The sequence below is a fragment of the Penicillium canescens genome (assembly GCF_028828765.1).
Source record: "Penicillium canescens strain IBT 15451 chromosome Unknown utg000010l_segment0_segment0, whole genome shotgun sequence".
Classification (NCBI taxonomy): domain Eukaryota; kingdom Fungi; phylum Ascomycota; class Eurotiomycetes; order Eurotiales; family Aspergillaceae; genus Penicillium; species Penicillium canescens.
In genome coordinates this window covers 1,455,934-1,482,649 of record NW_026703972.1, presented here as the reverse complement: position 1 = coordinate 1,482,649, position 26,716 = coordinate 1,455,934, and the positions used below count along the sequence as shown (strand labels likewise).

Genomic DNA, 26,716 nt, shown 5'->3' with positions numbered 1-26,716 from the left:
GGGCATATCCAGTCACACTGTTCCAACTTATTCAAATGCGGTCACTGCGCCAACGGACACCCGACCTGAGAGTGTCCGTCGACGAAGGGGCAAGCGATACCAGTCAAGTGCGCCAACTGTGGTGAAGGGCATCACCCTACAAGTCGGGAATGTCCGGTGAAGGTTGCAGCGATGAACGAAGCCAAGCAAGCGCTGGCCAACTGCCCTGCATATCACCGCGTTCCTCTGCACCTCCGAGTGACGGCAAGCACTGGCAAAGAAGCAACTTCGACCAGGGCAGACCCCATGGCCACGAATGGACTCGAAGCGTCGATACACGCTCCAGAGGAGCAACGGGGGGAAGAGCCCCGGCGGAACCCCCAGGATGCTGTAATCGACGTGGAGGCTGCAGCAATAGAAGTAGAAACATCACCAGAGGAAAACACTGAGCCTATTCAGCCTACTCAGCTCAAAAGAGGTCCTGGTCGCCCAAAAGGCTCAAGAACGAGGCCAAAGAATCCGAAACCAGCAATGATACCACTAGCATGCCAAGGGTCAACAAGGCTCCAAGCGGCCTCGAAAAGGCGCCGCACAGGCGAGCCGGACGACACCATGGACGAGCAACCAGACGACAATGAATGGCTCAGCATTCAACCCACTCCGGCCGATCTCCCTCAACCTGACACTCCGCAGGATAGCCGGGAACACCGACTTACCCAATTCATTAACGAGGTCACCTCTGTCAACATGGCCGGTAACACGTCCGAGCCTGATGACGAGGACGAACTGGACCCGGAGAGCCCCGAATACCGCAAATTGGTGGTTCTGAAATACAAGCAGCGACAAGCGATACCAATCGGATCTTCTCCGCCGATTTTTACGACGGATGCACCAACAATCGAAGACCCAAATGATGAAGTATGGCACGAGGCCAGCGAACGAAGCGATGACGAACAAACTCATCAATGAAATCGTTTGAGATTCTTCAATACAACGTACACAAATCGTGGCCAGTGATGGCAACGTTCCTCAGAGACAGAAATGTCCTCGCGGCGGACGTCGTCGCGGTGCAGGAGCCATGGAAGAACGAAATGCAACACACAGCACACCAACCAGCGACGGCAACATTCCAGCTAATTTACCCACCAAAAGCAGCTGCCGACGGAACAACCCAAGGCCAGGACAATCAAGTCCAAGCCTCGGATCTCTCCCAACCGGGCGTATGCCTGTTTGTGTCTAAAAGGCTTGACCCGAGCACTTGGTCGTGTCAACTCGTCTCACAGGACTACCAGTTACTGAAACTTAGAAAGGCTCATCAGGGCAGAGACTGGACAGATCTCTTCATACACAACATATACAATAGGCCGGGCAGCAATACTCTTAGACATCTGAGAAATGAGCTGTCAAAACGACCTCATGGAGAACACATCATCCTTGGAGATATGAACGCGCATCACCCGAGATGGGGAGGAACAGGGACCAGGGCCGATCAGGAGGCCGAGCAACTCCTAGAAATTGCCAATGAATGGGGACTCGAGTTGACGACCCAACAAGGCAGACCTACCTGGTCTCGAAACGCTCAGTCGTCGGTGATTGACCTCACCTTCATCACATTCAACCTGGTCAACAGGCTTATCAATTGCGAGAGGGCGGATGACATCGAGCACGCATCCGACCATTTCCCGATCAGGACTGTGCTTGATATTATTACACCCATTGCTGTACAACAGAAGAGAAGAAACTGGAACGCAACTGATGACCAGAAACTCATCCAGAAGATCGAAGGAGGTCTACAGGCAGGAGGCCTATACCAGGCAGATCTGCAGAGGATAGAAGCCAAATGCCAGGAGCTAATGGGTGTGATCCAGTCAGCAATCGAGGAATCAACCCCATGGGCAAAACCATCCGCGTGGTCGAACCCCGACTTTGACGACGAGTGTAAAGTTGCGGTCAAAGAAGTTCGTCGCCTCCGTCGCAGACATACGAGAACCAAAGACCCCTACGACTGGATGTGCTACTCGGAAGCACGCAACAAGAAAACGCGACTCGTCAAGAAAACATTGTCAAGAGCGCACCGGCGCCGAGTCCAGCAAGTCGTTGAAGATGGCCCACAGGGTATGTGGCGATTGGCTAAATGGGCAAGAAACCGAGACGGGGCATATGAGAAGGGTATCACCCCTTCGCTGAAAATACAGGATCCCCAAATGCCTGGAACTCTCGCAGAAACAGTTGAGCAAAAGGCAGAGGCATTCCGGACTGCCTTCTTCCCAAAACCACCGCCGGCCGATCTATCCGACACAGACTCATTCCTGTACCCACAGCAAATCGAGTTTCCAGCAGTCACCGCTCAAGAGATACAGGAGGCGGTGCGAGGAGCGAAAGCAGGGAAAGCACCCGGAGAAGACGGTATACCAAACTCTCTCTGGCACAAGCTTATCGAGATACCGGTGGTTCTAGCAACAGTGGTCCAGTTATTCAACGCATGCATAAACACGGGATACAACCCGTCACATTTCCAGCGCTCAATCACGGTGGTGCTCCGGAAGCAAGGCAAAAGTGACTACCAGCTCGCAAAATCCTACAGACCCGTGGCGTTGCTGAACACGCTCGGAAAGTTTCTGGAGGCAGTTGTCGCGCGACGGATCAGCTACGCAGCAGAAACCAACGGTTTACTCCCACGAACCCATCTAGGCGGACGAAAGGGTATATCCACCGATCATGCTATCCACATTATCATCGACCGAATCAAAACTGCATGGGGAAAGGGCAAGCCAGTGGTATCTCTGCTGATGCTGGACGTGTCCGGAGCGTACGACAATGTCTCCCATGAACGTCTACTACACAACCTCAAGAAACGACGTCTGGGACACTTCGTTCCCTGGGTGAGGGCCTTCTTGACCAACCGAAGCACACGGATCCGCATGCCCGAGGGCACATCTGATCGAATCCCGACACCTACAGGCATCCCTCAAGGATCACCGATCTCACCCATTCTATATCTCATCTACAACGCAGACCTCGTTGAGAACTGCGGTAACGGTGTGACTAGCAACGGGTGGGTCGACGATGTTTGCTTCATGACAAAGGGAGACAGCGAACGCGAAACCATCAAGAAACTCAGAGCGGCATGCCGCAAAGCCGACCAATGGGCCGAGAAACATGCATCAGTTTTTGACCCGAAGAAGTATGCACTCGTGCATTTTGTAAACACCAGGGAAGTCGACCCACAATACACATCGCTTTCTCTACGAGGACACACGGTGACAGCGACGAGGACGGCTGAGCGGTACCTAGGCTATTGGCTGGATCCGGGTCTGGAATTCCACCATCACCGCGAGAAAGCGGTGGCCAAGGCCGGTGTCTCTCTCCACGCACTACGAAGCCTGGCAGGATCAACGTGGGGAGCCTCACTCTATGCAATGCGAAAGATCTACCAAGCGGTGATAATCCCGCAGATGCTCTTTGGGGTTTCCGCGTGGTATCAACCTATGCTCATCAGTCATTCCAAGGCACGCATAATCAGTCGGCCTTTCGTGGCAATCCAGAAGCAGGCAGCATGTCTCATCAGTGGAGCTTTCAGAACTACGGCAGCAGAGGCACTGAATGCAGAGCTTCACCTACCGCCTATTTCTGTTCACATGAATCGACTGGTGAAAGAAACGGCCCTTCGACTACGGACAGGACCAAAGTTCGCTGTCCCGCCAACGATGTTACGTCGACGACTGGCAGATGAGAGAGACTGGGCTGGATGGTCACCGATGGAGGCGCAAGCTTGGAAGGCGGGCGGATGTCTTATGGCTCCCCCGGATACTTTGACGAGGAAATGGGAGAGTCGAAAGGCATTCGTCCTGGCACCATGGCAAGCGCCACCAGAGGTAATCATCGAGGACAGAGAAGCTGCGGTGAACAATCACAACCAGATCCTGATGAAAGACCCAAGAGAAAGACCCTTGATTCTGTACACCGACGGGAGCGGAATTGATGGAAGGATCGGAGCGGCAGCGGTCGTGGACCTTGAGGATCAACATGCTCATAGCCAGATGGGAGATGATAATACGTCCACCGTATATGCGGCAGAGCTTCGAGCCATTGAGATGGCACTTGAAATGGTTCTGGAAAGCACAGAGCCATGGGCTAAGCAGGCGAAAAACGGGGTAGTCATCTTTGTAGACAGCCAAGCAGCGCTGAAGGCGCTGAGACGACCGCGGATGCCGTCAGGACAGGTCTATCTAGCAGGATGCCTCAACCTGATCCGAAAACTTGCGGGCAGAAGCATTCGGACAGAACTCAGATGGATTCCTGCGCACCAAGGAGTCATTGGCAACGAGATCGTGGACCAACACGCAAAAGAAGCGGCGCAGGAACAGGACGGGCTGCATAACCCCCTCAACCGAGACATATGTCTCGCAGCCGCAGCGAGACGACGAATTCGCAGAGAAGCGAAGCTGGAGTGGGACAGAACGTGGGCCAAGGAAGCGACCAGTCGTCCGACGAAACGCTTGATTGAAGCACCAACAAAGAAGACGCTGGAATACTGGACGGGCTTGCGCAAAGCGACGACATCGATTCTGATGCAGCTTAGAACTGGGCGAATTGGCCTAGGGGCTTACCTGAATCGTATCAACCGACGCGAAACAGCGCGGTGTGATTGCGATCTTGGCAGCCAAACAGTAACACACGTCCTACTGGAATGCCCCTTGCACCAGGACGAGCGAGACTGGATGAGAAGCGCTCTCTCATACCAGGGAGTCGCTCTCCACCGGGACGAACTCCTCACACGACCGGAGGCCCGCACAGTTGTGGCCGAATTCATGGTCAAGACCGGCCTCCTAGGCCAATTTCAGACAGTCGACCCTACGGCTCTGGGCGAGGAAGGGGACCACAAAGGAGCGGAGACAATGATCCCTTAGACAGTGTGACGGAAGAAGAAGGATGGCGCCCATTGGGAGTGCAGTGCCAGGTCCACTGTACTCCCTTGATCCAAGCGAGCGCGCAAGCGGCAGCCGACAAGACTGGACAGTTGGAGAGAAGAGGGCGTGGGAATGGTGTGTTGAAGCGGGGCCCTGGTCCTACCCGCGACCAGGGGTAAATGACGTTCATTTTGGCTTTGTGTTTATCATGTTTGCATCCGTGCCATTTCTTTTGTTTAGTTTACGTCTTTCGATTCGAGGGCGATTGATCAGAAATTCGCAAGGCGAGTTCCCTGACGGTCGCCCAGTGGGCTGGCGACCACCTTCCAGCTGTCGGCAGGCCTGACAGCACTCCCGCATAGCAGCATATATATAGAGCGAGCTACATCGGGCAAATGAATACATCATCATCATCATCATCATCATTGCCCTGGGAAACTGACGTATCACATTTTTTAACACATCGCCAGCTCTCACTTGATTGAGTAGTAAATACGAATCGTCGGTTCTTCATTGTACTGTTCGCCAGTTCCTGTTGGCAGTCATCAAACACAATAATGAGTGCATATCTATAAGTCGATATTGTGTAAACGTTCGCACAGTGCGCCCGTGGCCAAGGCTACTGTAGCTTAAGGTCGAAGGCAAAACTGATGTTCACGGAAATATGTCACCCGCAATGGTTACATCAGTGAGCCCTCCGACTAGAAATAGAACTGAAAGGTCGTGCAGGCTGATTTTTTGCGAGACTGAACATGCGGCTTATGGAATGTGGGAGACAAGCTACGGGCATAAATTACGCTGCTCTTAGTAAGTCGTACTTTGCTATTTTGCAGTTTATGAATAAATTATTTGATGTGCTACGATTTCTCAACAGGGGCGACATCACATGCGGGTTGCTTTCAGTCCATAGTGGCTCAACGTAGGAAGGTTTTCTATTTTCCCTACAACATTTTGACCTATAATTGAAACCAACATAATTATAAAGCCGAATATTTCATGCTTAATCGGACACCAAGCTCTCCACATCCATTTGCTCCGTACGATAGAATCCAAGAGCTGTAATCATTGGCTTATCATCAAAGCGGTATAAGTAAACCGACTCGCCCTGGTTGGCAAAGTGCTGGTACTTGTACCATGAAGGAATGCAGAATGTATCTCCGGACTTCCATCTCAATGTCTCATCGCCAACCTTGGAAATGCCGCTTCCTGCGATGACATGATATACGGCGGATGTAGTCTCACGGCGGGAAGGGGACGATGTGGACGCATCTAATCTTTCTGCGCAGCCACCAAGTGTACGGCTTACTTTATATAATGACATATTAGCACCATCGGACAACTCCTCAACAACATAATGAACAAGGAAAGGGAGGGAAATAAGTACCTTCACTTCCGTCTTCCTTCAGATATCGCCGGGTTGTCCAGGTACCACGATCCTGATCGAGCATGCTTTTCATGCGAGTCCAAGGGAACACAATAGGCGAAGCATTAGTATCAACATTTTCGGCAGGATATCGGGGCTGCTCAAAGTGGTTGACAAAGTGGACGGGGAAATGTCTAAAATTAGGCAAATCGAGACCATCCAGCCAGATCATAGGTCCATTTCCATCCTTTCCGTGATCGTGCCAATTCCAGGTCGGCGTGAGTATCACGTCTCCCTTTTGCATCTGGATTCTTTTTCCATGAACGGCAGTAAACCCTCCGTTGCCTTCAATGATGTAGCGCATGGCAAAGGCAGTGTGCCTGTGAGCTGGAGCAGTCTCATTTGGCATAACAAGCTGCAGTCCAGCATAAAGTGTGTCGGTTGTGTAGGGAGCATCTGTACAATGGGTATCAGCTCACTAGGAAAGATGATTCCAACGATCAGACCTGTTAGAGGATAAAGGTATTTCACATACCTCTAGTGGGATTGATCAACATCAACACTCGTCTTTCGGCCTCCTTCTCGGAAACGAGTTTGCCAGCCCTGAGCAAGTTTGGGCGAATGCTTCCGTAATCCCAGACATATGGGACGGCCGTTGGATTGGGCGCAGGCGGGTTAAGCCGAGTCATCTGAGCCCAAAGCGGGAGGGTTTTGCTACTTTCAAGATCTTGGAGAAGTCTCGCGGTTGAATCAGCCCCTTTGGGAGACTGTTTTTCCGATGGTTGAGCCATGATAAATTATCTGGTAGAATAGCTAGCTTTTACCGTTTCCAGAGCCAAATAGAGTGAGCCAACGAACTCAATGAAGTTGATCAATCCAGATATTTTGTATACTAGAATTTCCATACAAGGCCTGTGATAGGCTTTATATCTTTCACAGCTGGACCGCATCTTTCGAAGGTGGGAAAGGCCGGAGATAAACCGGGAAAGCTCACCCGTGGCGGGGAAACCCCGGAAAGAGGAACGAGGCCTGATTATTTCGAGTTATATACTTAATCACACCAGGACCGTGAATGGAGATGCCTCGTTACAGTAGAGTTGAAAGCAAATATGAACCTAAAAAAGGTCTCACACAACCCCTTGGTTTCTAAGGCGCTCAGCGTGAGTCTCACCGCACGCCAATTGATCTGGAGCCGTTCGTGCTTATTCTTGCCTTGCAGATGCCGACGTACCCCAGCAATTGCTTGGAATTTGCGAAGCCATTTTCCTCTTCGGTAACTGATTCCCCTGACTACCTGCAAAGTGCCAAGGTGCCTTTGAATATCCTCCTGGTCGGTGCTGGATTGGGTGGTCTTGCCACAGCCATTGCGCTCACACAAAGTGGCCACAAAGTCACGGTGTACGAGCGGACCCCCGTACTTGGAGAGGTGGGGGCTGGGATTCAAATCCCGTCTAACTCTACTAGAATACTCTTCAAGCTGGGCCTAAAGTCATATCTGGCGCCTTACGTGGCCGAACCCGAATCCATTTCATTCAGAAGATGGCAAAGCGGCGAAGTCATCGGCAACACAAAGCTGGTCCCTGATTTCACGCAGAATTTCAGTGCTCCATACTACGTAATCCACAGGGCCCACTTTCATACCGCGCTATACCAGAAAGTTCAGGACATGGGAATTGAAATCAAATTGGGGGCCAACGTCGAAAGTTATGATCCAGTCGCCGGAAGCATCACGCTTGCTGATGGGATAACCCACACCGGAGATCTGGTCATCGCCGCTGATGGTTAGCCGCCCTTGCGCACAGCCTTGAAATTTTTACCTGACCTGCATCACTATAGGGATCAAGTCCGTTGCTCGCACCGTCGTGCTCGGCGGAGTAGATGTGACTTTCCAGAAGCCTGGTTTTGCAGCCTACCGCGCCACGGTAGATGTGGAACGGATGCGAAAGGATCCCGATGTTTCATGGGTTCTTGAGAAGCCGGGTCTCAATATTTGGTACGGGCATGAGGACATGCATATGCTATCCACCCGTCTATCACCTACTAACTTATATTAAGGATTGGCGATTCGAGACATGTCATGACGTATACTATAAAGGCTGGAAAAGCATTCAACATGGTTCTATCTCATCCAGATGCCACTGACCCATCCACATGGGACCCCAGCAAGGCCGTTGAGGATATGAAGGCCGAATTCGAGGGGTGGGATCCAGTGTACGTATTGGCCCTGTTGCTTTAATTTGTTTTCTACTTTGTTTTCCAAAGAATATGAAGCTTACAACCCCTCAACAGACTCACAAAAGTCATTGATATGGTAGAAAATACACTTAAGTGGCCCCTCACTAGCGGCTTGACTCTCGACAAATGGGTGTCAAACAAACTCGTCATCCTTGGGGATGCTGCACACGCAATGTTGCCCTATATGTCGCAAGGCAGGTTTTTAGATCGCCCCTTGCCTAATACCGAAATACTGACAAGTGTGAGCAGGTGCCGCTATGGCCGTTGAAGACGGACTGGCACTTTCCCGATCCTTGTCCAAGATCGGAAACAAAGAGCAGCTGGCGGAGGCTCTTTCTGTTTTCGAAAAGGTCAGGATAAAGCGTGCCGGTCAGATGCAGGAGGCTAGTCTGCTTAACAGTCATCTCTGGCATTTTGCCGATGGCCCTTTGCAAGAGGCAAGAGATTCAGCAATGGCTCCCGAAGTGTTGGGAATCGCCTTTAGCCACAGCCCCAACCAGTGGAGCGACCCTGCAACTCAGATGTGGTGTTATGGATATGATACAGAGAAAGCTATTGATGAGGCATGGGAGAAGAGCCACTTTTAGGATAGGTAGAATTAGATTCTCGCCATCCTCGTTTTTGCCAGTAATTTCATACTTTCTTGCGTGGCATACACTCTATTGCTCTACGTCCAGTGTTAACTAGCAGCCCATCCTTGCCAGCAGACAGTCGACACGATCCGTACTTTCTTCGGAAGCCCCCATACCGGACTTCCATCTCTTCAAAAGTTTGGTTAACTCGAAGCTTCCCACAAAAGAACAGTACGGATTTGTACCAAGCAGTATTCTGGTGCTTGTCTAGCTTCATAGATTTATCTGAATATCTTGGCTTCTGCGCAATAACTAAGCCTATAAGGTAGCCAGCCTCTTATTCGCAAATTCGTTAAGAACAAATAGAGCTGGTTGGGCACATCCTGAGCTTGGAAACAACGCGACCCAGAATGATGTCATAATGGTTTTTGGGATGTTCGAATTAACTGTTTTATTATGACATTATGTTTTTCCCTTTTTTCCCACTTGAAAATTGCTGTTGTTATGTTGGAGTCTTCCTACAATTTAGCAGAGCTTTTCGATGCCATCTTAGCTGGCACTCCACTTTGTTGCAACCCTGGGCCTATGTGAAATCCAGCAATCTCGGAAGTGATACAGATTATATATTGGGTGAAGGGCCGATCGCGATTATTACAGACAACGTTTGAAGCTTACGCGCAGCGCGAAATCGGCCTATGCTCAAAGTGGAATCTGGCTAGATCAATTAGCCGGTTATGTTTGCCTAGCGAAGCGTCTCTGTTTCCGTATGTTTGCTCTCACCGGTAACTCCGGAATAGGTCCCGATCTATCCCCGTCCGCCGAATCTGCCAACGAATCTTCCGACAGCCCCTCCTCTTATATAGTTTACCTATTTCAATGTTAATGGGGGCGAAGGTTCGCTAACGCTTCCCATACTATTTTATATTTTCATTCTACTATGTCTCTTCCGTGGATACGCCTGATCCGGTTCGAGGCAGTCGACGGCCGTATCCTGCGGGGGGAGCCTGTGATACCCGAAAGCAAACAAATCGACCTCGGTTTTGTCACAGAAGCTGACCACCTTCAGGCCAGAATCCTTGTCGGTGACGACATATTTGACGTAACAGGCGAGACCAAATTGTCAACGGAGATGGTATTGGTCAAGAAGATCCTCTCGCCCTTGGCCTCTAGCGACGTGCCTATTTTGCGTTGTGTGGGTTTAAACTATGCCAAGCACAGTTCGTACACTCTGATTATCCATGCACTGCTTTAGCACCGTCAAAGTAGGCTAACATGAAAGCTTGTATCTAAGTCAAGGAAGCAGGACGCAAGCGCCCCCCGTTCCCATTCATTTTCTTTAAGCCCAACACCACTGTCCATGATCACGGTGCAGCTGTTGTGATCCCCAAGGTTGCGCAAAACAACCAGGCTGACTACGAAGGAGAATTGGTTTGTCCTAAATTTCTAGCTAGCATTTGTAAGATTTTCTAACCTGACAAACCTTATATTAGTGCATGGTGATCGGGAAGGACGCTAAGGATGTCCCAGTGGAGGATGCCCTGGATTATGTCGCTGCATATACTGCTGGGAATGACATCTCCTCGAGAAAACTTCAACGGGATCCTGCCTATGCTGGCGTTGTTCCCCAGTGGGGCTTTTCTAAGGGCTTTGACACCTTCGCTCCTCTCGGCCCAGTGTTGGTTGCGGCCTCCGAGATCAAAGACCCGAGTTTACTACAGTTGAAGACATTTGTTGATGGTGAATTGCGCCAAGAAGAAGGTCTATCCGATTTATTATTCGACTGCAAATATTTGGTCTCCTTCTTGTCTCAAGGTACTACACTTCAAAAGGGTAGCGTGATCATGACTGGTACACCTGGCGGTAAGTGCATACAGCCATCCACCCTGAACCCCTCCGTCCACGAAATGCAAGTGGAGCCAATTAAGAAACTGTCACTTACTTTATTTCAAGGGGTCGGTGCCGGTTTGAATCCTCCAAAGTACTTGGTCCCTGGAACCCAGATGGATGTGTTTATCTCAGAGATTGGCACGTTGAGGAATGACGTAGTTTTCGCTTGAACACTGGAAGTTACATGAAAGAGAATATATCCCATTCTTTATTAAAATAATATTAAAATAACCAGATCGAGATCCCGGAATAATTCTTGATAGACCGTAACGGCTGTGCAAAGTCAAGATTCAATCTGCAATCTTTGTTCGTCAGAGCGCCGAATTAATTCTCTCTGCTGTAAACGCAAACAACGGTGGCGAAGCTTTAGTTCTACCGCATAAGCGTGCGAAATTAGCGAAATCGAATTTGGTTTTGGCTTTCCAAAACAAAATTCGCCCATGGTTTAGCTGACCGTTATCCACGGGTTGGGCCTGGGCTGGTTTTGGCGAGGCGTAGTCCTGACTGAGTTCTAAACACGGGGTCCGGACTTTCCCTGCCCAGCGCCTCCCCCGACTTCCCCCCGACTTCACTCTTCCCCCCATTACTTCCAACCCCACTAGCGCAGCAGCAACAGCAAGGTACAAGTAGAGCCCTCCTGTATGGAGCCGCCGTCCAATAAGCCTACCCTGCAAGGGCCATCGGGCAAACGTCGCCGCGTAGCCTTGGCTTGTGAAGTATGTCGCACGCGAAAGTCTAGGGTAGGCAGGCGCCCTTTGACCGTCACGCAGCAAAAATGAGACCTCCCACTGATCTCTGCGTCCCTAGTGTGATGGCGTCCGGCCCCAGTGTGGCATGTGCAGAGACTTGGAATTTGAATGTATCTACATGCCACCAGTCACTGCCACTAACGTGATCGTCCAGAAACAGTGAGTCACGACGCATCCAGTTCTTGTTGCTACCGTGTGCTTATCAGTCCTTAGCTACCTCCAAGATATGGAGTCACGGGTGAAGTCGCTTGAGGTCAGCCTCACCAACATTCGATCGGACCTGTCTGGCCTGGCGGAGCGCCTCACAAACAGAAGCCCCGTGGGCGAAGGTCCGGAGCCTAGACATGAGCCTCTTGCTGACCTGGCTGGAGCCGAGGACCCAATTGACGCTATGGGCGCGGTGACCTTCGCAGATGAGGAGGACTGCGGATATTTTGGTGCAGCAATCCGTCTCCGATCCGTCTAGCCGCTATACTAATGGGAAAGTGGTACAGGCCCGTCATCAAACATCGCGTTCTTGCGGCACCTATCCCGCGCGGTGTCATACACAGGAAGCAATCAAAAAGAAACTAACTTACCTCGGATAAATCAAATTGCCTACGATGGCGGCTTTGTCAGCGCCACCCGGCACCCATCGCCGTTATCAAGCCGCACGCCTACGACTGTGCATCCCGGGCTCGCGACGAATCTAACCTTGCCGTCCGATACATTACAGCTGATTCGCCGGTATTTCTACCATACGGGATTGCTGTTTCCATACATACACCCCCCGGGCTTCCTCGAGGTGTATCATCAATTCAAGAGCAATGTCAGGAAAGTCCGCCGAACCTGGTTAGGCTTGCTGAACATCATGCTGGCCATGGCAAAGGTGACCGCCGTGTCCGGCCACGCGCCGGCGGAAATAAGGATCGAAGAGTCCACCGTCTACTATCGACAGGCGTTGAACCTGTGCCGAGGCGAGATTCTACGAGGGACCACATTGGAAGTTGGTGGGTTGGCGCACCTCTTCTTAACCTGAGCGCACCAATTAACCTTCCCTTAGTGCAGTACCTCCTGCTCATGGGTCAATATCTCCAGGGGACGCAAAAATCCGTCCAGGCGTGGACCGTTCACGGGCTCGCGGTCAAGGCTGCCCTGCAGCTCGGGCTCCATTCGAAGGGAGCGTCCCAGGCCTTCTCCCCTCTTGAGCGCGAGATACGAAAGAGAACATGGTTCGGCTGTGTGGTATTGGATCGGTACTCACCCCTTCGTACTTCGCGAGTGTGGCTCCAACTAACCGCTCCGTAGAACTTTGAGCATGACCTTCGGACGACCGCCGGCGATTCCCGACAGTTATGTTCAGCTAGACCTCCCGATCTTAGATAGTACCACCGAAGTCCAACCTTTTGTCGACAATGAGACCATTCGTCACAGCATCCAGTTCTATAATTGCACCATGTCAGTGGACCCCGCATCTCCCCCATTAAATTGGCCGCGCACTGACCGTGTACAGAACCCTGTACAAGCAGATGGGTAATATCATTGACCAGATCTATGGTCAAAATTTGGCCTGTGGGCCTGGCCTGTCTGTTAGTGAGATGGTGGGCCGGGTGCCAGCGATCGAGAACCAGCTGTTCTCGTGGAACATGGCGCTTCCGGACAGCTTTCGTCAATTATCACTGCAGGGCCTTCGCGAGGGAATTGAGCAGTCGCAGGCCCTCGGCCGACTGTTTCCCCTGAAGTTTCGGGTCATCCTGACCCTGCGATATCTCCACATCCAGATCCTGTTGCATCGGCCCATCCTGGCGAAGTTTCTCGACGCCAGCCACGCGTCTTGTCTGGAGCTCAGCGAAGAGCGGATTCTGAATGACATCGGCTACAGTAGTATGAAAAAGTGCGTCGAATCAGCTATGGGTATTATTGACACGGTCCACGAACTTGTTTCTGGGACTGGGTGGCAGCAAGATCTCCTTGGGGCGTGGTGGTACTCCCTGTACTACAGTAAGTTTGCCCTGCTCCACTTCCGTTGTAGTTTACAGGTGTCTGATCCTCTATTGTTTGACGGAACAGCCTTCAATGCTGCGCTGGTAATTATCGGTGTGAGTTGGGTGCAGTGCACGAGGCAGTCGGCCCGAGATTCCCCGGTGCTCCAGACGCTGGACATCCTGATATATCCTGATCGCGCCGTCGCGACCTTGCATCGATTAGATACGGGCAATCGGATGGTGGACCGCTGCAGGTACTACCTCGAACAGTTGATATCTGTCCTACGTTTACAACGTAAGGCATTCTGGGCACCACGTAGACTAGATGACGCTAATCAGATCGCGCATCAGAGGATCCGACTGGTACAGACCCCACCCAGCTCGAACCGGCAGCTGTGGGCAGTGCGAACCCAGATTTCAACTTTGCGTCGTTTGGCATTGAATGTGGGGAATTCATGTTAGAGGAATTGTTTACCAATATCACACACGGATCGACTTATTGACGCTGTCAGCCTACGTCATTATCGACCGCGCCTACAGTCCTCAAGCGTGAGCGGGTAAGGATGGCTCTGGAATAGCATTGTTTCGATCCTTCAAAACGAATACACTTACAATGCAGTTTACTAGTATTACTCTGTCTGTGGTTCAGCATCTCTCCATCCACCCAGCTTCCATGTGGATTCTGGCCTGCACGTGAGCGAAGTTTTGCCTGTCCCGCAGATGGAGTTTGCTGGCTATCATCTCATAATTATTAAACAGCATTAAAATATATCCCCCCATCTCCCTCGTGGTCGAGTTCCTTCCACGGGATAAAGACCGGCTCTTGGACAAGATGAGGTTTACCGGGAAATAAGACCTCAATTTGCCTTGTAGCGTTGTACAAGGGAAACCGCACAACACTCCCCCTGTTTGACACAACCCATTTCAGATCGGTACCCAGCCGCGAGCCCGTCAGACCGAAGTAGCAGTGGCGATAGGGAGGGTGGTGAACCGGCAGTCCATCGGGTAGAACTGAAATGTTGCGCTATTTGGATAGAAGTGCGATGTTGAGCGCAAGGGAAAGGTTGTTCAAGTAGCGCTACATGATGAGTACATTGCTCATCCGCCCGTCTTCTTTGCTTCAAGCGCTTGCATCGTCTGATTCCAACATTGGCCGCTTCTCCACTTTTATCTGCGTTTAACGGAACGTCATATAGCGTATATGTGGTGAATTGTCACTCGTCGGCTGTCTTGATAGGTCCAATCCACTATCTTAATCGAGCCATGAGAAATTGGGCTGACCACAAGATTCCAGGTAGGAATTTGGTATTGTACCAAATAGAAGCTTTCATTCAAATTGAATATGGCGTTCGAGGGCAAGCAGCGCTCCTCACCCAGTGGCAGGAACCTCGTTATTTCACATCTGCCTTCCCTATATTGTTTCCCATGGGCCCCGGCCGGGGGCTTAGTTGAAGGGGTAACATAGTGAGATTATTTGTGAGGCGTAATAGACTCATCAGGGAACCTGCCACCCTATTGGCTACAGGAAGTTAATCGAAGTGGATAGAACAACAAAGCAAAACTCTTGCCACACCTTAATCAAGTGTGCCGGTCTTGGGCATTTGTGGATCATTTGAGGCAGAGTTGCCTGTAACCAAGGTATTAAAATAAAGCACGCTTGATGTCAGGGATTGCATTGTAAGTATCTTCTACACTCGTACATGCCCAGGGGGATTTAGTATACAAGCAGTTATCAGTGCTCTACTGTCTGGCTGGCCTTGGTCACGAATATTACTGTGCTCTGGTTTCAAATGGCTATTCTGGGCGTGATGAAAGTGAGTGGACCACCTCGGGTCACACAACCAAAATCACTACAGACTTTATTGGGCATGGCTCGGGCTCAGCTGGTCTTCACTCCTCGGGTGATTGTATTCAAGGTACTATCGCCGATGGTCTCAGTGATGTTAAGTGTCGATCTGGGGAATAGGGATTGCAGTGGATTCCTGAAATTGTGGGCCTGGTGAACACGTATATTAATTCGAGAGGTATTCGGATTTTTCGCCTCATTTTTCTTTATTTACTAGACTTCTTTCCCTTTAATTATAGATATAACTTTACTCCTCTGTGGAAACATACACTGGGCACTAAGGAAGAGGTGCCGAGGATACGAATCACAAATAGCGAATGCGATACGGACCCACTCTGGGAGTACGAGACGCGGCATATAACACAGGACGGGGCCACTAAATTCGTCGAGATTTTCACAGCAACTCCCGGGTATGCCGCCTGCTTCTCTAGCTACAGGGGGCCAGGCGAGACGAGGCTCCGCTATCGGTGTATGCGGCTCAGCTCAACCCCCCAAGTGTGAGAAGTCCTTGGAAGACCACCCCCCTCCCGGCCCCCCAATTCTTTCTGGGGGCCAAATCCGGGCATTTCCATGGTCTGGACCTATTCGTGCCAAGTCACAGACTTGCTTTGCAGGAACTCTTCGTAGCCTACGGCTCCTCCGAAGCGACCGAAGCCGCTGCTCTTCCATCCACCGTGGGGCAGGACAGACTCGTCGTGCACAGTCACTGAGTTGATGTGGACGGCACTAAGAAAACATAGTTAGCACTTATTCAAGCGGCTCCGAAATACGGTATGATGTGATGAATTCACTCACCCCGAGTCAATCTCCTTCGCCACCCGTAATCCGCGGAACAGGTTCTGGGTGTATACCGCTGCGGTGAGGCCGTATTCTGTGTCATTAGCAAGCGCGATAGCGTCCTTTTCTGTGTCCACCACCATGAGCGACACGGTCGGTCCGAACGACTCGGCCGCGTAGATATGCATCTCCTTGGTCACATTGTTGACAATGATCGGGCGCATGGCCGTGTGGACTGACTCGTTGGCGTTGACTTCACCGAACAGCAGGGTCGCACCGCGGGACACGGCGTCGCCTACGAGCTTCTTGTTCTTGACCACAGCGGCGGAGTTGACCAGCACCAGGGCGGGCGCGTCCTTGCCGAACAGCTTGTCAGCTGTCGCAGCAAGCTTCTGGCGGAATTCGTCGGCGATCGAGCGCAGCACGACAATGCGCTCAGTCGACATGCAGATTTGTCCGGACTGTATAGGTTAGTTACTTTGTCCATGGCCACTGATGTCATGGGTGCTACGGTACATACATGCATGAAGGAGCCAATGGCGCAGTTCATGGCGGCCTTGTCCAGGTCCGCGTCGTCCAAGACAATAGCAGACGCCTTACCGCCCAGTTCGAGCAGCACAGGCTTGATGTACTTACCAGCAGTGGAAGCAATGATCGAGCCGACGTTAGTGCTACCGGTGAAGTTGACCTTGCGGACGGCAGGGTGTCCGATCAACGCGTTGGTGACAGCGGCGGCGTCAGAGGCCCGATGGAAGATGACATTCAGACATCCAGCGGGAAGACCAGCTTGCCGGAAGACGTCGCCAATAGCCCAGAAGCACTTGGGCGAGAGCTCGGAACCTTTGAGAACAACCGTGTTACCAGCGCCGAGAGGCTGCGCAACGGCACGGACACCAAGGATGAAAGGTGCATTCCTGTGCAACCAAAAAGCTTCTGAGTCAGCTGTTCCGAGGGTCATCTGAGTACTATATCAACTTGGACACTCACCAAGGCGCAATTGACAGGATCACACCGTATGGCTCCTTGTACACGATAGCACCCTCACCATCGCGGTTGATATTAGGCACAATACCCTGGACGGAGGAGATTCGGCCAGCAAAGTCCCGGATGAATTCCACACCTAGACCGAAGGTGAACTCAGTGAAGGGGCGAGCGGCACCGGTCTCTTCGCACTGGTACTGGATGAATTCCTGTTTGCGCGACTCCATGATACTAGCCGCCTTGAGCAGGATCTCGCGGCGCTCATTGTACTTGGTCTTCTTCCATGCGGGGAAGGCAGCCTGGGCGTTGTCGACTGCGCGCTTGGCCTCCTCGACGGAGACCCCAGCACAGTAGCCGTTCAGCTTGCCCGTCGCAGGGGCGTGGACCTCGAACTTGATATCGGTCTCAACAGACTCATTATTAATGATGAGCGGGGTGAGCGCCTTTTCGTTCGTCATGGTGTAAGGGAGAGGGAGAAAATATTAACAGAAAATATTGAAAGTTGGACGGAAACGGATTGAGTCCAATGCTTATGGAGGGGTTTAAAAAAGATCAGAGGTCTGATCTTAAGTGGAAAGGAGATGGTGTGGATTGCCAATGAGCGGCATAGAGTTAAGTTCTTATTCTGAAGCTGTTTGTAAACTGTGGTCCCAGGGAGACCTCTGCATCCCAATTTTGTTGCAGACAGTGGGTTATCTCCGGTACATGGCGTTACAGAGATATATCTCTGACACGGATATACAACAAACGATGCCGTTATTGCCAGGAGTTGTGTGGGGGAAACACCGGATCGGAAGGAGGCCGGAACTTCTAAAACCCTTCCGCGTCAGGTCTAGGGGTAACAAAAACTATTGGAATATAAGGCTAGTACAGATCAGAAACTAAGCTGCATCATCGGAAATAATTCCCCTGAGCTACCATCTATCCGCTGTTCCACTTCTCACGCTTTGGTTTGTCGGAGCGGCTTACCGCCCGCCATGGGAATACATCGGCAATGGCAACAACCGTGTTCCCGGATATCCCGAAGCTGGTATATATTCGTCTTTCCATCTCGGGGGTGCTAAAGCATCCTCTGCCACTTCCGCGCGAGATCTTAGATTACACCATGCTTAATCTACACACTCTTCCTCCGGGCACCTGGCCCGCGCAGGCTATTCGCAACAATGGTTCTGACAGTCTCGTTTTAGAGCGCGCAAAGCTGCGTGAGCTTGCGGAGGGCTGGCCCTGCTACCGGTAAGCTGCAATTCAAGGAATCAAGATCCCAAATATCTTCGCCTCCAGTTCTTAATCCGCCATAGTGATGCTTGTGAGTGGGAGAACTTCGAGTCAATCTTTCACGAGGATGCCCATGTATACACCACCTGGTCCGGTCGAGTCTCCTATAAGGATTTCATTGCCGCTTCCAAGGCCGGCATGGACAAGGGGGCCTTTATCATGCACCGCTGCCAAGGGGTGACCACGGACATCACTCCCGATGCCGCTCGAGCCGTCACCAAAATGAAGGCGACAATCACTCAGCGCTTCACGATCGATGGATGCGAAGTTGACGCCGAGGCCGACTGCCGATTCTGTTTCTTCTTCGAGAAGGTGAACGGCCGCTGGGGTGCTAGATTCGTGCGTCACTGGTACGAAAAGGACAAGCTGTTACCTGTAAACCCCAACAAGATTCCTCGAATCAATGAGGAGAAGCTCAACTCGTATCCTGAGGGATACAAGTGCCTTGCCTACTGTCAGGAGCTCACTATGGGTGTTTCTGTACTAAAAGATATGCCTGGGCACAGAAGGCATGTTGGCACTGTTTGTGGAGAGAAGCATGATCTACTTTATTGGTTTTCTAAGGACTGGTTGGATGGAAAGGCTACCGATGTATAAGTGAATCAGAAATCAAAGGTTTTACTTTAGTAATGCGCCACAATTAGAATGCGGTAGCCTATTAGCTACACTGGCCACAGGGAGCCGCGTCTTGGTGAGAAGATCGCTATGGCTGGCTATCTCCGAGTGACTGGGTTCCGTATAAATAGGAGTAAGTTTGCTCAAGAAAGAAGCCCGATGCACAGATTTTTGGATGTCTCCATTGATAATGAGCGAAACGGTGGGTCCTGAGACGTATGTAGGAAACTCCTGTCCCCTTGGTTAGGAACTGACATTCAAGGCTCCACACATCTCTACCTTCCGGAGTAGTGTTCGAACGCTTGCCAACCTTCACGATTGGAGATAACCGGCGCGGGGAGGAAATTTCATCCAAGAACTCCATGTAATGCTGAGTTCCGCCCGGATATCGTTCAACGCTAGTCTGTGACGGGATAGGCCTCCTTTTTAACGTGATACGAAAAAGGGCTGGGCCCAGAAAAATCCAGTCAGTGTAGGAATCGGATAGCCGTGTCACAGGACCGCCCCCCACCCTCGCGGGTAGGGGGTGTCCCACAGCCATAATGCAATTAACCTCCATAATGCAAATTTCCTACCTTTTCAACTTTTACGCGTATTTCTACCCACCAAAAATGCCTAAAAAAGCTCGTGATGAAGAGGATCTGCTAGCTAAGGCATTATATGCTTATACTACGCGAAAATTTTCATCTCTACGTAAGGCTGCGGACCATTATCGCGTGTCTTATTCGAAGCTTCGCGGTCGCAAAAACGGACAGACATCTCTCTCCGATCGCCCTACCACCAATAATGCATTGAATTCGAATCAGGAAAATGCATTGATTAGCTGGATCGAAGTGCTAAATTCTTGCTATACACCTCCAACTGCAAAATATATTGAAATTGCCGCAAATCGCCTGTTGAAAATAGCGGGTTCGGAGAGAGTTGTTAGTTCAATGTATAGCTATCGGCTTATACGGCGTCTACCTCCACACATCAAGCTTATTACCCAAAAATCAAAGGAGTCTTTACGAATTCAAGCTGAGGACCCTGGAGTTATTAGCCATTGGTATGATAGGCTTGAGTGTCTCTACCGTGAGCATGGTTTTGAACCTCATGAGATCTATAATTGGGATGAAACCGGCTTCCAAAATAGCGAAGGACTTAACCAACACGTCGTCTCTACGCGCCAAACTGCTAGTATTGCTACTAGAGATCGAGGTGAAACTATTACTAGCATTGAATGTATTGCCGCTGATGGCTGGGTGATGTTTCCGTGGTTTCTAGTCAAAGGTAGCGTCTACATAGAAGACTAGTATAGTAATATGTCAACCTCTTCTTCGGCGTACAAAATTATCCACTTAACGTCTAGTGGCTGGACGGATAGTGAGACTGCTTACCGATGGCTATGCTCATTTCATGAAGCCACAAAAAACCGCGTACGACGTGGGCGACCGAGGCTTTTGCTAATGGATAATCATACGTCTCATACAACTATCGAATTTCTCGATTTTTGTAAGGAAAACCTGATTATTCCTTGGTATTTTGTACCTCACACGACTCATATATGTCAGCCCCTTGATGCTGAGGCTTTTTTAAGCCTAAAACATGAGTTTAAAATGGCGAATACTGAGGTTGTGGCGTGGGGTGGAAGTAACGAAAAACGCGATTTTTTCCGCAATATTGACGCCGTCCGACGCCACGCCTTAAAGTCCAAAACTATCCAAACCTCGTTTAAATCTACTGGTATCTGGCCACTAGATCCGACACAAGTTTTGGGTACTTTAGGGCAGTATTCGGACGAAGAGACCTTACGTATGTACGACGAGCCGTCACCCACCCGCGAATTCCCAAGTTCAGCGACCAATTCTCCGCCCAATTCTTATGCGCGTATTGAAAAATTGGAGAAGACAGTTTTCCCGCTACTTGATAACCCGAATCCTGATTTACATAAAATTCGGAAGCATCTACGGCGCGCAATTGATGCCGGAAAATCGTCTCTATACAATGCGGAACTTGCTGAGATGAGTCTTGCGCGCGCCCTTAGCCATAAATAGACCTCGAAAGGATCCGTTCTGATCTGTATCCGGATCCGCCCCGATCCGCCTTTGGGGCGGATCCGGATCTAGTTCTTCGATCCGCGGGGCGGTTCTATAAATCTTTGATCCGCCCTGTACGGGGCGGATTGATCCGCCGGATTAACAAAAAGGACAAACATAAGAAACCCTGTGATATGCATATTTTATGTAGATTTGGGCTGTATTTTTAAGTATTTGGCTTACAGATTAATCAAAAAAGTATACTAATGAAATAGAAATTGATTTGGAACTCTCTAATTCTATTAAATCTAGGGCTTTAAGTACTCCCATTCACCATCATCCCGCTTTGAACGCTTTGGAACCCGCCCTGATGTACGCCTCTGAGTACCACTTGCATCCTGCAGATTTGAATTATCAGGTAGCGGGATCTCATCCTCTTGGACTTCTTCATCCTCGTCTCCGAGTTCAATCAGAGGTGTATCTCTGATATCTCTAAGAGGTCTTTTACCAAGCGCAACCCTGCTCGGGCCCTGCGATGGTTGAGCCTTAGCTGAGAAATCTTCTTCAGTATCACTGATTAGATCAAACATATCATCATCTAGCCTTTCGCTCTTCCTTTTCTCCTTCACTGCTTGTATCTCCTGTGCTGTAAGATACTCCTCTATCAAAGTATGCTGATCACTTTCAATGTCAAACCTCGATGTACATAAATACATCATAAGATCCTGGATAGTTGTCGGTTTAAGAGACCCTCGGCGGTAATGACAGATATCACGAGCAGTATTGAAGAGTCGTTCAACACCAGAACCAGTCGCAGGAATAGAAAGAACATCGCGTGCAAGGCTCGCAAGAACTGGGAACTCATACTGATTACACTTCCAAAAGACACATGGATTAATCTTGCGAGTACCTAGTAAAGGATTAGTAAGAGATAATAAAAGGTATTTAGTAATGATTCACTTACTACTTCCAAGATATTGTGTAAGCTCATCGTCTTGGTTGATCTCACACCCCTGGGCTTTCTGCCTGTCACCTATCTGATCAACTATAGAGAACTGCTCTATAGAAGAAACTCCATGCAACGCTGGCCGAGTTTCAAAGTAACGCTTCTTGTATGGCTCAAGGTATTTTTCAAGACTCTCGCGGTATTGTTTGCGATAAGGCCCATTCCAGTCCTTCCCAGAGAAGTATTCAAGCTTGTTCTGGGGTGCCATGATAGTCGCAATCGCATAGAGATCACCATAGGCCTTGTCGGTCTCGGCATAATAGTCTCTTAGCTTCTGTGTTGCATATTCGAGAGCGGTTCGCATTATTATCTGCCATCTTGCTTTCTTTCGTCTAAGCTGGTCCCTAGACCTCTCGAGATGATCGAATAGCTGATTGTAGATACTAAAGACTATATGGATAGTGACATCCTTAGTCTTTGAGAGAACACTTGTGAAGTTGAAGAAGGGTTGTGTGATAGAAAGAAGATAGTCAATCTGCTTCCATTCGTCCTTAGTGAGCACAAGGTCAGAGAGGCCACACTCAGAGCAATACTTGTCGCAGATAGTCTGTAGTCTTTTGGCACGCTGGAGCATCAGAAATGTAGAATTCCACCGGGTTTTAACGTCCTGCATCAGAACAAGCTTTGGTTCTTTGGACTGGAGCTCGAGGAATTGCTCTCTACGCTGAGGGCTTCTATTAACCCAGACTGCTAGTCGCCGAACCTAGGTTGATATTAGTATAATATTAGCTAAGAAAGAAGGAGGGGGGGGGGGGGATTTCTTACCTTATTAAGGGTAAGCACGATATCTTTCTTCTCTCCATGAGCTTTACCCCGGGACTCAGAATCTGTCCATTCCATTTCTTCTCGGTCATTCTTTGGGGCTGCTTCCATCCTGCCGAGAAGCTCGTTTAAACTGAGTTGAATAACATGTGCCATACACGGGATTCGAACAATAGGGGTACCATCTGGTAACACGAGTGAATCAAGAGCTTTCATGATACTATCATGGAGCGTCGTGTTATTTGATGCATTGTCAGTGGTCATTGTTAAAACCCGATCTTCGATGTGATGTTTTTTTAAAAGATCCAAGAGGACAACACTAAGGTCGGCCCCTTTATGGCTTCCATGAAGTGGCTCAAATCCAAGCAAGATCTCACGGTAATGCCAGTCTATATCGATAAAATATCCGGTAATGGCCATAAAGGCTTGGCGGAAGGGCGAGGTCCAGCAGTCTAATGCAATAGAAAGCTTCGCACCTGACGGAAGCATCTGTAGAAGGCCTTTTTGGCGTTCTATCACTTTCGCCTGGATCTTCTGTCGTACTAGATATGCAGACAAAACCCGAGGCGGAGATGAGGCGAGACTAGCCAGTTTGACTAGTTTATGAAACCGAGGATGTTCAACAAACTGAAATGGTAGTCGTAACTCAGTAATTAGAGATATCACACACTCATCAAACTCCTCGAGGGTAAATTTCTCTGGCTGAGGGCCATTAAGTACCTAAGATAAACAAGTTAATTGTAGGTTCAAGGAGGAGTAGGCATAATAAAAATAAGTTCTAACATACCCCTGATTGAAGAAGCTTTCGAATATCCTGTGAGGGTTTCGATCTCCGGCAATTAACACCCTCCCGGACATGCTTATTTAGGGAGGATGTCCCACGATTTCCGACCGCGGGGTGGATGATAACCTGGCTGCATACTTTGCACATGACCTTAGGTGACCCATTTTGAATCATAGCAACCTGATAGAAGTGTTTCCAACAGTCCGCTTGGCGTCGTTTCTCGAAGATATTCCTTTTCATCTGACTTCCATACTCTGTCATCAACCACCACCCACAGAATTCATCATTCATCTCCTCAGTCCAGAGTATAAAGTGCTTCTGGTTTGTCGTAGGCCCAACACGTTCTAGAGTCGGTGGAACAGGAGGTACTATTAATGGTCGAGCGGAATCGCCGTCAGGTGTAAGGGTGGATGTCTGCTGAGATAGAGCACTAGGGGTAAAATATATTGCTCCGTCAGAAGGAATATCTGAAAGGTTATCTAGAGGATTATCCTCAAAGATAGAGGAAGGGTAGGTATCCGAGAACTGAGAGGCTTGACTTTGTGACATAGTGAATAAGTATCACTACTAACTTTAGTAAAGAGAAAGAAGGAGACTTACAGGGAGGAAAGAAGCGAGAAAGAAGGGAAATTAAAAGACGCGACCAGGAGCGCGAGCTGAACGACATTGTAGATATATCAATTCTAATATGGGCTAGGCGACCTACAGCCCTACTATATGATTGGCTTTAAGAGCAAAACGAGCCCACAATAGAACGGATCTTAACGGATTGATCCTGATCCGCCCTGGGAAAATCCTGACTGATCCGCCCCGCCCCGCCCTCCTAAAACCTTTTAGTATGTTTGAATTTGCCTGACTCTTTAATCCAAAGTATGCTATGTAGGCTACAGAGATAGGTATTTCGGTAGGAATCACTTATTAAAAACAAAGGAAGAAATGAAGTACCTTAGTTTATCAGCTAACTAATCATAAGGATATAATGATTTTAGAAGGCTTTGCTTTAAAATAGTTCAAGAAAGTTCCGAAAAAGTGTGACATGATACTTGGGTGAGAATATATATTTCCCATGTCATTACAACACCTCAACTTTACTTTAATAATTGGCTAACAACCAAGGTCGGAAATGATGTTACGACTTCTATTATTCAAATTCCATAGGTAAAATGATTTACATACGGTTTCAAAACATGAAATTTCAACCAAAAAATCACTAAATCTTAGGAGTTATGAATGCATTGACCAGAACAAGTGTATATTACAGTATTTTATTTAGATAAGTCATCATCTATTCTAACCATTGCTACACTGGCACAAATGGAGACGGATGAGATATTTTGGCCCGCACGGGGCACCTGCGGTCTGAACACTGGCGATGTAGGCCTCGTTGACGGAGGGCTACAGCGCCGTGAGGGCTGCAGGCGGGCCCGTGGCACTCCGTATATTCTAGGAGGAAAAATAGCTATGCGAGAGCATACGTGGTATATACATGAGGGGGTTCCGCGGTGGGCGGGAAGAAACCGTCGCGGAGAGAGCCCGGCTCTCCCTCGAAACGGCGATGTTCTTTTCGAGGGAGGGGAAGGCCAGGCGATATTTGTGTGCGATGTCCAGCACGGGATATCGTGGGCCCGACGCAAGGGGCTCTCACGCAACAGTCCCGAATAGAACCTATCATTTATATCCGCCAAAACAGGAAAGTCTTGGCGAGTTTATGCAAATCAGGATCGAAACGGATTGATCCTAATCCGCCTTGCGTAGAACCGTGGTGCGGATCCGGATCAAAGAATTCGATCCGGAAATCCGGCGGATCAGGATCAGGATTCAAAAGTTGGATCCGGATCCGCCCCATTTCGAGGTCTAGCCATAAAACGCCTGGGAAAAAACCTACAAAAAGCAAGCGATGGGTGAAGGGTGCTACAAAGAGTCCCCTTTCATCGATTTCAGGCAATAGGCTAGTACAGGGAAGGTGTGAGAAAGAAGATGAGTCGAAGCTTCGTGCTTGGCGGAAAGACGCAGAGAAAATGGCGGCCGATTTGGCGGCTAAGGAATTGGAGGAAACACTTGAAAATGAGGAGGTTGATACATTATTGGCTAATGAGGCTATTGATGGGCTTTATTTCATGGATTCTGGACCTTATACGTCTAAAAAGTGAGCTAGAAGTTGAAGAAATTGAAAATTTGCATTATGGCTGTTAATTGCATTATGGCTGTGGGACACCCCCTACCCGGAGGGTTGGGGGTCGTCCCGTGACACGGCTATATCATAATATCGCAGATAAGTACGCTGACGTTCCAAAAGAAGTTTAGTTTTGACCGCCAAACTCAAAAGGGCTTAATGTATGCTTAAATAAGCACTTTGGCCTCGAAAATTATCGGATTCACCAGATTGTAACTCCATGGCTATTCCATCTAAGAAAACATGGACATCGTAATCGCAAGCCAGGGCATTGTCCCATGAATCCAATGCAACGTCTATGTCGACGTCGACTGGGATTTCAATTACTTTTATGTAAGCCTAAATCCACACTATGACTGGGGCGTTGATGTTGAACCTAATAACTACATAGCACAGACTAAGTTTTTCTGTTGGAAAGTAGTGCTATTTCATGATTCCAAACATTGACTCGGCTTAACTTCTTCTGTTTTCTCTTTGAAAGAACGAAAAGAATGAAAAGAACGACTTTGAAAGTAGTTCCTACATACCTATTGTACTACCTGGGCGCGAAGGTAGAACCTTTTTCTCACTTCGTCCGTTTCAGGGCACAAGAACATAGCGGAAACGATCCGTACTTCCCCCGAGGGCCATCACCGCCATCCCGATATCTCCCCGAGGGTATAGCGTGGCTTCGGGGATTCTCCGGGAAGTTTCCGAGTTTCCCGTTCCTCGTGCCTGCGGCCATGCCATGCGCCTAGAGGTGAAAACGAAACGTATATCAACGTCAATCCTCACCAACCTCCTATCGCGCCACTTAAGATCATTGCTCTAAATCAAATCGGAA

The 26,716-nt window shown here is 49.5% G+C and overlaps 6 protein-coding genes across 6 annotated transcripts; 4 read left to right on the top strand and 2 right to left on the bottom strand.

Moving 5' to 3' along the window:
• Nucleotides 1-5,889: 5,889 nt before the first annotated feature.
• On the bottom strand, nucleotides 5,890-7,043 carry N7446_012311 (cupin domain-containing protein; the record flags this gene model as incomplete). The annotated part of the gene is made up of 3 exons (XM_058521053.1): nucleotides 5,890-6,194; nucleotides 6,274-6,708; nucleotides 6,788-7,043. 3 exons carry the CDS (start codon nucleotides 7,041-7,043, stop codon nucleotides 5,890-5,892), a joined length of 996 nt encoding a protein of 331 aa, XP_058366419.1.
• Nucleotides 7,044-7,361: 318 nt separating this feature from the next.
• Nucleotides 7,362-9,074, top strand: N7446_012310 (uncharacterized protein; the record flags this gene model as incomplete). Its single annotated transcript, XM_058521052.1, has 6 exons — nucleotides 7,362-7,412; nucleotides 7,472-8,033; nucleotides 8,089-8,245; nucleotides 8,308-8,463; nucleotides 8,542-8,681; nucleotides 8,737-9,074. The coding sequence occupies 6 exons, from the start codon at nucleotides 7,362-7,364 to the stop codon at nucleotides 9,072-9,074; spliced, it is 1,404 nt and encodes a 467-aa protein (XP_058366418.1).
• A 922-nt stretch (nucleotides 9,075-9,996) lies between these two features.
• On the top strand, nucleotides 9,997-11,116 carry N7446_012309 (fumarylacetoacetate hydrolase family protein; the record flags this gene model as incomplete). Its single annotated transcript, XM_058521051.1, has 4 exons — nucleotides 9,997-10,276; nucleotides 10,351-10,487; nucleotides 10,550-10,919; nucleotides 11,010-11,116. The coding sequence occupies 4 exons, from the start codon at nucleotides 9,997-9,999 to the stop codon at nucleotides 11,114-11,116; spliced, it is 894 nt and encodes a 297-aa protein (XP_058366417.1).
• A 471-nt stretch (nucleotides 11,117-11,587) lies between these two features.
• On the top strand, nucleotides 11,588-14,162 carry N7446_012308 (uncharacterized protein; the record flags this gene model as incomplete). Its single annotated transcript, XM_058521050.1, has 9 exons — nucleotides 11,588-11,686; nucleotides 11,754-11,854; nucleotides 11,909-12,132; nucleotides 12,190-12,684; nucleotides 12,738-12,930; nucleotides 12,983-13,132; nucleotides 13,188-13,675; nucleotides 13,745-13,954; nucleotides 14,011-14,162. The coding sequence occupies 9 exons, from the start codon at nucleotides 11,588-11,590 to the stop codon at nucleotides 14,160-14,162; spliced, it is 2,112 nt and encodes a 703-aa protein (XP_058366416.1).
• A 1,924-nt stretch (nucleotides 14,163-16,086) lies between these two features.
• N7446_012307 (aldehyde dehydrogenase) lies at nucleotides 16,087-17,721 on the bottom strand (the record flags this gene model as incomplete). The annotated part of the gene is made up of 4 exons (XM_058521049.1): nucleotides 16,087-16,231; nucleotides 16,301-16,743; nucleotides 16,803-17,196; nucleotides 17,270-17,721. The coding sequence occupies 4 exons, from the start codon at nucleotides 17,719-17,721 to the stop codon at nucleotides 16,087-16,089; spliced, it is 1,434 nt and encodes a 477-aa protein (XP_058366415.1).
• Nucleotides 17,722-18,368: 647 nt separating this feature from the next.
• Nucleotides 18,369-19,135, top strand: N7446_012306 (uncharacterized protein; the record flags this gene model as incomplete). The annotated part of the gene is made up of 2 exons (XM_058521048.1): nucleotides 18,369-18,496; nucleotides 18,562-19,135. The coding sequence occupies 2 exons, from the start codon at nucleotides 18,369-18,371 to the stop codon at nucleotides 19,133-19,135; spliced, it is 702 nt and encodes a 233-aa protein (XP_058366414.1).
• Between the last annotated feature and the right edge of the window lie 7,581 nt (nucleotides 19,136-26,716).